This window comes from Bidens hawaiensis, unplaced genomic scaffold (genome assembly GCF_021521415.1).
Source record: "Bidens hawaiensis isolate Kalapana, Puna unplaced genomic scaffold, B.hawaiensis_p1.1 tig00000780_1, whole genome shotgun sequence".
Taxonomy (NCBI): domain Eukaryota; kingdom Viridiplantae; phylum Streptophyta; class Magnoliopsida; order Asterales; family Asteraceae; genus Bidens; species Bidens hawaiensis.
Genome location: NW_027491045.1, coordinates 2,397,038 through 2,407,469, shown reverse-complemented (window position 1 = coordinate 2,407,469; position 10,432 = coordinate 2,397,038). Strand labels below are relative to the sequence as shown.

At 32.8% G+C, this 10,432-nt stretch overlaps 1 protein-coding gene across 1 annotated transcript; it reads left to right on the top strand.

The window, feature by feature from the left end:
• Window positions 1-3,426: 3,426 nt before the first annotated feature.
• On the top strand, window positions 3,427-9,683 carry LOC143538035 (glutamate receptor 2.7-like). The gene is made up of 5 exons (XM_077031678.1): window positions 3,427-3,746; window positions 6,068-7,314; window positions 7,432-7,738; window positions 7,814-8,214; window positions 9,105-9,683. Exons 1-5 carry the CDS (start codon window positions 3,473-3,475, stop codon window positions 9,492-9,494), a joined length of 2,619 nt encoding a protein of 872 aa, XP_076887793.1. The 5' UTR covers window positions 3,427-3,472; the 3' UTR covers window positions 9,495-9,683.
• The last annotated feature ends 749 nt before the right edge of the window (window positions 9,684-10,432 follow it).

The following is a 10,432-nucleotide window of genomic DNA, read 5'->3' as shown; positions in this document are numbered from 1 at the left end:
AAGGGCATAAAAGGTTCTCATTCCTATGGATGAATAATAGGGCCAATTGGTAGGTTTAGATTGAGAGATGTGATGCTCTTTTTCGTTTTGAGTAGCCATTTAGAGCATGTTTGGTGTTAGGGCACGGAAATTTGACGTTGTGGATACGTTATCCTGACATATGTTCTTGGATCAGTTATCCTTAGACAGATCCTGTCAGGATCAGTGGTGCTCAGTACTTGGTATTATTAACAATTGTTTCTTGTGTGTAGGTTGTTATTTAATAAGTATAACGGCGCCAAGACTTATTCCACCGGATATCTCGCTAGTAAATTTGTCAAGCAGGTGGTCAAATGGCTGTAACACGTTTAGTGGGGATAATGGCGGATTTATAGGACTTCTTGTTGTGTCACAAATAACTGAGTACTGAGGATATGTTATTCTTGAAGACGTGTCTGGATCAATTATCCTTCTGAAGAGTTCCAGAGCTTTGTCAGGATCATGGATCCTCGGTATTTGGTGCTGTTAACGGTTGTTTCTCATATGAATGTTGATATTTATCAACATTAACGGCTCCAAGACGCGGTCTACCTAAAATTAAGCTACAAGGCACCTCCAGCACGTGGTCAATGGTGAAGACTAAGTTAGTGGGAGTAGTGCCATAAAAATAGGAGTTAGTTAGCTTTTATTTATTATTTATATTGAAATTATGATCAAAGTTAGGTCACTTGTTCACACTCATTAGCTGCAGATACTCTCAAGTACTCTGTCAAGAACTCTCTCTAGCAGTTCATACACACACACACTTAGATATTCTTTGTAATCTTTGATCATATCTCCACCTTTGTAACCCGATTTTTGTCATTAATAAACTTGACGGTGATAGTTTTCACCGTCCGGGGGTTTTTTGTGCCGGAGACCGAGATAACATATACTCATCGACCAAATGTTACCTTATTGATCATTGACTAAAGTACTCTGACCAAAGATTATCCTATTAATCCTTGACCGGAGTTATTTTACCAACGATTACCTTGATAAGTTTTGACCGGAGTAAGACTATCTTGGTTAAGGGCTTTTTCCCTCGTGATCAAATCATTTTGTTCACCAATATTGCGCTTACATACTTGTCATCATCGAGTTAGCACCTTACCTCACATAACAGATTTGGATACTTGATCCTTAGCTGATTTTTGTCCAAAACATTTGGGATTGACTTTTGAGTTTAAAAAATGTTTATTGACTTATTGGTTTTTTCGAAAAGCCATTTTGAAAAGCCTGGATTTGAGGCTTTTGAAAAACTGTTTTTTAACCATTTCAAAAGCTAAAATAAGAAAGTTTTTTTGTAATTGACAAACACATTTAAACTTATTGGCTTTTTGAAAACACTAATAAACCAATAAGCATTTTTCAAACTCAATCCCAAACATGGACTTAATAACCGGACGTGGTGGTGTTTTATCAAAGCCTAGTTTAGTTAACATAAGTCTTATTTTTGTGTGTTATTAATAAAATTGGACGTTCTAATAAAGCATGGAGATAAAATCCAACTTTTCAAATATAGTTTTTAATCAAACATGACCTACCCTATCATGTCAATGCAATAAATATTTATATGGTAGTAATACAATATAATAAAACAAAGCACAAAACAATTGTGATCGACGTCAAAGTTTTAATACATTTGTCCTAAAAAAATTGGATAGTCTTACATTTTTATTAATTTAACCTATTAGTCAATTTTAGCAGATAACATAAGATATGTGAAAGTTAAAATAGAGTTTTAAAAATAAAAAGGGTGAAAAAGATGAAATTTAAAAATCTCTTAAGAATAATAACTCATGTAAATCAAAAAATGAAAATAATAAAATAACTAAATCAAGTGTTTTGACCCCCCGTTGCTGGAGCGGTCTATTGTCGAGGCAGAGTGTTTATATAAATAAACACTTTGTCTCGTTAAAAAAAAAGACCCACGATAAATTTTGGTTTACTTTAGCTTTTAGGGTTAGGTCTCAGGTTTATCGTTTTTTTGAGGGTGGGGAAGAGTGATAGGTTTTTTAATATCCATCAATTTAATCTCAAACATCTAAAGGTTACATATCCATATATAATTAAGATAATATTAATTTCAATTTCTATGATAACTTTTACAAACTCTTAATTACGTGTTTACGTATAAATAATAAACAAACAAAAACTTTTTAAAAAACAACATTCATTTAGAAAAACATATAATATTCCGTGTTACCATTTTATATGGATCTTCTTTAGATAAACTATAACAAGAAGTGTATATAATTTTCCAATTTGTATTATTAAAAAGATAAGTAATTTTTTATTTACATTTTAATTTAAATTTTTTATAAAAATAAAAATTGATGTTCTTACAATAGTTTTTAACATTAATTTAATTAACCTAGATTGAAATTTCCGGGCTTATCTTCACATGACTGATATTTGTTCGTCTAGCCGTCACCTTCATCTAGAATTTCTTTGTTATTTCTCTTTATTAATTAGGTTCTCCGGTTTTATTCCATATTAAGAAAAAAATCATTCTTCCGGTCATCTTCATCTTAAATTTCTTAATAACCATTCTTATATTAATTAAATATCAATAGATTTATATATACAATTTTAGAAGTTGAAAACGACTTCGATGGGTGCATGTAGAAGAAAAGGGAGAAATATAAATGAGATATTGATGTTAACGAATATTTATTGAACATGCTTGTATTTTCGACGAAGATGCTGAGCGGATATCTTGGTGTTTATAGTTGTACGTGTTCTTGATAATTTTGTTTTTGATGGCCAAATTGGTAATTACACTTTCAAGATATGGCAAACCACACATCGACCGATTTGGTCATATGGAATGGTTAGCTTTTGTTGGTTTGACGATTTGAACCTATTTTATTTTAAATAGTTAGTTTATACTTCAAGTTTTAAAATGATAGAATTAAAGATAATTGATGAGTATAATAATGATAATAAGACTTAATTATAGTGAGTTTGGATCAAATACAAATAAAATTAATATGCTAATTGTGAGAATCAAACATAATCATTTTATTTATATGTATAATTACTCTACTTGATTCTTATAATTAACACATTAATTTTATATGTAAATTTAAAATACAAAGGAAAATAAAAATAAAAAGTGTGAGAAAGATTTATAGATACACAAAAAACCCATCAATCAAAATTCCAAAAAATATATAAAAATAAGCAAATCCTTCTCACGCTTTTCACTTTTATCTCCTTTTCATTCTAACCTTTCCCAAATAAACAATCAAAGATGTATCGATTTGATGTATCAAGTTAAAAAAGAAAAAAAAATCTTCTTGGTCTTTATATATAAACTAATTATATTTTATATTTTTATGTAATACATTTTGAGCTCTCTCTCTCTATATATATAGTATCTATATATAGTGAGTATAAAGGAAAATCAAGGTGGAGACTTTCTTTAGGCATATTTTTTTCTTCCTTAATGACAAACAATCATAAGTCTATTATTGTATTTTCTACTCTCTTTTTATTCATGTTATTTTTCCTAAATGTTAACGTTGTTTCAACGAGAATGCAAAACATTACGAGTGAAACATCTACTGTTGGTGTTATCCTGGATATGACATCTCGAGTGGGCAAAGAAGCTAGAGTAGCCATCGAAATCGCCATAGATGATTTCAATACAGAAATGAAGACAAATCTATCACTGTACACAAGAAACTCCCAAGGAAATGTGGTTCAAGCAATCTCTGATGGTAAGTCATCTCATTCCTTTACTTATGAATAGTTATGATCAACTTGTTGACTATATGCACGAGCAGAAAATGTTAATATGTCATCTTAACTGAATTCTCAAAAGAACTTATACAAATGGTCTATAGATATGATCGACTGGGATTGGTCATATCTCATATTTATCTTATTTGTATTGTGAGGTTCAACATAGTGTACATAACTACATGTTATTATGTTGATTAATATAACCTAGCTATAATGCAAGGGAACCAAATATATGATAACTAGTAAGAATACATGCGCTACGTGATGAGATAACCGATGTTGCATCTAGTTCGATCATCCAATGTAAGCCCACTATTACTATTGTGGACAATAAAATTTATGTCATTAAATACAAATTAAGATATAGAGGGGTGCCCGTGTTTGTTTCCAATAAATGTTTTTTTTCTAAATTTCGAGCCAACACGCGTTATACACAAAACGCTGGGATGAAACGCCAACCACAACGCACCACTACAGGTGGTCTTATAAAAAAAACTTATGTCAATTAAAACTTATGGACTTTAAATATGGATTGAATGTGATGAATTGAATATGGTGGGCTAGTGTTTAAAGGATCATTTTACCCATACAAAAAGTTGTAATTACTTACGGTAATTGCGCACATTAACTTATCATATGAATAAGAAGTTGTAAAACTCTTTAGAAAAACAAACTATTGTCATACTCTTCCCAAGTACTTTATACTTAGTATAGATTGGTATACAAAACATATAAAGACAAATATCAACTCAATCACTTATTTGAACTGAACGCCTGTTGTCTTTTTCGTACTCCTTTTAAGTTTTGATACAAATAAACATATAAAATGAACAAGCTTACAATACACACAGAGCCTTTTTTCTTCTAAACGGCAACCTAACTTGATCCTATAAACCATCGTTACCGACATATTTCAGGATTTAACTCTCAACTTCTAGGATAGAGGAGAGTCGTCTTACCACCACATCAGTAAAAAATATAGGGTAAATTTAAATTTATATCGTTCAGGCCAAAGTTAGGAATTAAACTCATATCTAAATAAATGTGTAAATTACTCAAATAAAAGATTCAAAAGTTTTTGAGTAAAAGGAAATAATATAAAATTGCTACCATTGAGGAAACACGTTAGGTTCGAAATCAAAGATCCAAACGATGAAATCAGTCCTATATGGCAGTTTGTCTCATGATCTGGTTCACTGAGGCATTTATATATTCATTAATTATGGCCATGTAACTCTAAAGCAGCCAACATCATATATGCTCTTAATAAACTAACGAGATTGGGATTAACCCCAACACTCCTGCAACTTTGTTTATTATGAATCTGGACTTATTTATAAACTACTAACATAACGTATTTAGATTTAACCGGGACCTGTGAACATATATCTGGAGTTGAAAGGGTAATACAAACAAACATACCGAGTATAATCTAACTCATAACAAAGTTGTTGGTGGGATAAGTCGAAAGGGGTAATAATTCTTGTAAGCATCTCCAAAATATAAAACAAGAAATGAAATCAAATTCATTTTATTTTTAGCATGTAAACAGTGAGAATCAATTTGTTGTTATTATTAGGTTTATTTTTATAGGTATTTGATGTTATTTTTTGTTCGTATTTGCTAATTTTCGATTATGAGACGTTATAAGTATTTTATACTTTGTTGTTATTATTAGATTTTTTTCTTTTGTTATTATAAGTATTTGTTAGTATTTGTTGTTATTATTTTGTTCTTGATTTTGATTCTTTTGCTGTAATTTTTAAATTTTGTTTCTTTGTTATTACAAATCATTGTTTATGTATATTGGTATTGTGGTTGTTATTGTTTCTTTACGTTCTCATTTTTTTATAAATTGGTATTATTTCATACGTTCTCATATTAAGATTAAAATGTACATGAACCTTCACCAATAAAACAAATGCCCAACAAACCAGACATCAATCTTATATTAGTTGGAAGAGGCTCAAGAATTATTATCCAAACCAAATAGAGAATAATCCGTTCTTTCTTTAATTGTGGTGGAGAAAAAACCAAAAATTGATTTAACAAGTTATTTGTAGTTTTATAAAGACATATCTACTGTGTAGTATGGTCCAGGGGAGGATCAAGCCTTATAAGTGTTTTTATTTCATGCTTTTATGTATCGGCTACCTCTAAAAAAAATTTTTTAGCTCGCACTATCTCTCAACTTTTCTTTTAGATCCGTCACTAGTGTGGTCTACCTGTTTTTCCACTCCTTCCTCTATCCTATGGAGATAACAATTTCTTGATTCAGTTGAAAATCGAAATGCAGCCACAAATCTTATTGATGTGCATAAAGTGGATGCAATTTTGGGACTACATACCTTGGAAGAAGTTGTTTCAGTTGGAGAGATTGTTAGTATAGCTCAAATACCAGCATTATCTCTTCTTGATTCGGTTCCTCAATGGGCGCTGGATCGTTTCTCCTTTCTTGTTCAGGCCACACCTTCTGATCAATTTGCTCAAATGAAAGCTTTCGTCGCAATGTTGAAATCATACGAATGGAATTGCTTTACTTTCATATACGAAGAGATCAATTCGGCATCCACTCAAGTCATCCCTCATCTCCTAGAAGCCATCAAAGAATCTGATGTACACATGAGCAGTATTGTAAGGCTATCCTCTTTATCTTCTTCATCTTCATTACAAGTAGAACTTGGAAGGATTAATAGAATGCAATGTAGAGCGTTTTTGGTTCATACATCTTTGGAAATGGGCATCCACCTTTTTCAAAATGCAAAGATCATGGGGATGATGGAAAGAGGCTATGTGTGGATTACAACAAATTTGGTTACTGATCTTCTCCATACCATCAATTCGTCTACGTTTTCCATAATGGAAGGTGTCGTTGGACTTGGGAGTTTCTTCCAAGAAAACGACTCGCGATTTCATGATTTTAGCACCAAGTTTCAAAAAAGGTTCAAGATTGAACAGCCTGAAGAAGAAAACAACATTCCTGGGATTTTTGCGGTCCGGGCTTATGATGCTACATGGACTATGGCCTCAGCTTTGAGCAGAAAGAACATGAGTGGGCAAAAGTTACTAGATGAAGTTTCATCAATATCTTTAAGTGCCATCACAAGTGAATTTCAATTCATTAACAGGAAATCAGATGCATCTATATTCCAAATTATCAATGTTATAGGAAAATACTATAGACAACTCGGGTTCTGGTCAGAAGGAGTCGGATTTTTTGAGGTTATTGATGATAGAGCTATTAATGGCACCTCTTTGCAACATCTAGGCCACATTTTCTGGCCGGGGAAACCGTTGCATACTCCAAGAGGATGGGCTATTCCGACAAATACCAATCCTTTAAGAGTTGGTGTGCCAACGATGGCCGTTTTTAAAAAGTTTGTGGAAGTGAAATATGATGATTGGGATCAAAATTATACTTTCACTGGTTATTCAATTGAGCTTTTCAAAGAAACTGTCAAAGGGTTACCATATTATTTGCCATATAAGTTTTACCCCTTCAATGGAACATATGATAACTTGGTGAAACAAGTGTATGTTCAGGTTAGAAGTCACTTATTATATATTAACATATTTGCTGTTACTTTTTTCTATATTTTAACTTATAAGTATGATAAAATATAATTAACGTCTTTCATGAATTTTGCATAAATTGGCCAGAAATTTGATGCAGTAGTTGGTGACGTTTCAGTAGTGTCAAGGCGATATCAGTATGCTGAGTTCACACATCCTTTCACAGAAACAGGATTGATGATGGTAGTGACCAGCACATCATACCATCAACAATGGTTATTTGTGAAGCCTTTCACATTCGGAATGTGGATTATAACAATATTGTTCAATATTTATAATGCCTTGGTGATATATATAATTGAAAGAAAGCACAGTTTGGAACTTCAAGGGTCTGTTCTGAATCAAACTGGAATTCTGCTGTCTTTAGCATTCACAAGAATGTTTTCGAGAGACCGTAAGTTCTAGCTTCTAATTAACCTATAAAATGTTTCTGAAATGATTTCTAACCTATTCTGATCCATCACCTCAGGTGATGAAGAAGTTCATAGCAATCTAACAAGAATGACTACAGTAGCATGGCTCTTTGCCGCAATAATAATTGGTCAGTGTTACACAGCTAGCCTCACAAGCATGCTCACTATTAGAAGGCTGACACCTCAAGTTACTGATTATCAGACACTAAGGAATACAAATGCTGTTGTGGGGTATAGCAAAGGTTCCCATGTGGCTAGGTATTTGCATGATGTCTTGGGTTTCAAGAATAAAAATCTAAGAAACTTTACTTCTCAAGAAGAATATGCTCATGCTCTTCGAAACAGACAAATCGAAGCAGTTTTTCTTGAGACCCCTTTAGCTAAACTATTTATTTCCAAGTACTGCAAGAGCTTCACCACAGCCGGGCCGACATTCAGGGATGGCGGATTCGCATTCGTAAGATTCTTAAATTTTGCCCACTTGATCTTTTGATTTACCTGCATCGTCATTTAAATAAGTAACATATCAATTATTGATCGACGCGCTTACTGATTAGTGTATAGGTTTTGTCCCTGACATGTATATAAAAAAGTAAATATAACCGAAATGGGTGGAAATGATCAAAGCGGTTGAGACTTGCAAAAGTTGTAACTTTAATGACAAACTAATATAATGTGTGTCATCATAATTGACATACTAAATGTTTATAAATGATTTACATTTTTAGAACAAAACTCTTATCAACCCAACCAGTTTTGATCCACCAGCCATATAATTATACATTTAAACTTGAACTTCGTAGGCGTGTAACCCAACCTTGGAATGAGAACGAGTTGAGCTTAAATAAAAATATATTAAAAGTTCGAGCTCAGACGGTCAAACTCCACTGTTTAAGCTGATTTCTAGATTGAACTCAGACACGAAGCGAAATCAAATGCACACAAAAGAAACTCCAAAACACATAACAGGTTGTGCTTAATTTTATATGGGCTTACTAGAGCTCTAATCGGGTTTTTAGACTCTTATGCAATATGTGTATTTATATGTGTGAGCGCACGCATACGTATATGCTTTAATGTGTGTGTAAATTCAAGCTATTTGAGTCTAACTTGAGTGAGAAATGTTCATTACAAAACACTAAATTATTTCCAGGACAAAAAATAACAAAACCAAAAACATTTTTTTTTATCGGTGGTTTTGTGAGATCATATATATGAATTAAGTTCGAACTTGTCTTATATAAGATCTACTTGAGCTCGTGTTAGCTTGTCATAAGTTATTATCCGACCTACCCATTTTACGACCACAAATGATAAATGACTAACTAATTCTCCTTTTAATTGCAGGTACTTCCGAGAGGTTCTCCAATGGTTCATGACTTTACAAAAGCGCTACTAAATGTGTCTGAAAGCGGCACTCTCCAAGATATAGAGGAAAGAATGCTTGGTTCAGAGCAATGTGTAGATCAGGATGCAATCCATGATGAATATGGAAGTTTGGGTCTTAGTACCTTTTCGTCACTTTTCTTTTTGACAGGTGGCACATCGACCATTGCTCTTGCAACTTATGTAATTATTAGCTTGCGAAAATACTACCAGATGGAAGGCAAGAGTCTTATCATCATTTTTTCAGATATCAAAAAATACATTGTGCATCGAAGGAAACGGTTATCCAGAAAAGTTAGCGATTTGGAATCTCCAAAAGCATTGGAAATGACTTGTGTAGGGAAATTATAAACAAGTAAACTTGCAGTGGATTTACACATAGTTGTAATAACAATATTATATATAGATTATAATATTATAGTTTACTACTACCTGGCCTAATGTATGATTAATATAAAGGCCGGCAACACTTCAATATACCTTCAACTTTCTCAACATTCTTCGTTTTGATGAACAAATTGCGTTCGCCAGCGAGTATAGTTTGATACACTACAAATAAAAAGTCATTTAATGGCACACAAAAAGTGTCACAATAAACCAAAAAAGTGCCACCAAAGAACCCAACTAGAATGAGTGACACAAAAAAAAGTGCCACTAGAAGCGCTACCACTAAAGCCTTTTAGTGGCACTTTCTTCGTTTGTCACTAAAATTTTTTGGGCTTTTTTTTCCGTTTGCCACTAAATTACAACTTTTAATGGCAAATTTTTTTGTCTGTCACAAAAACTTTTGGCCTTTAGTGACACTTTTTTTACTGCCATTAAAAACTTTTTGAAGAGCGGCACATGAAAAAGTGTCACTAGAAGCGCTACCACCTTTTCATGGCACTTCTTTCGTTTGTCGCTACAAACTTTTGGGGTTTTAGTGGCACTTTTCCCATCCACCATTAAAAATCAATGAATTTTAGTGGCACATGTTTTGTATGTCAATGCAAACTTCAAACTTTTAATGGCACTCTTAAAATACATAAATCATAATATCTTCACCATAATTAAAGGTTCGACCACATTCCAAACACATACCAAATGGTAGAGAGAATACCTAATTATTACTTGTAAGTAATCTAATTCATGATTTGGCTCAAAGTTTGATAGATGAAGTATTGATATTATATGATATTGATGCATGATGTATTTGTAGACGGTTCCTGAAGAGGTAGGTCCCCGCAAAGCCCAGTTGGACCCGCAAGACTCACCTTGAAGAGGTATGTCTGCGCAAAGACCAACTGGAT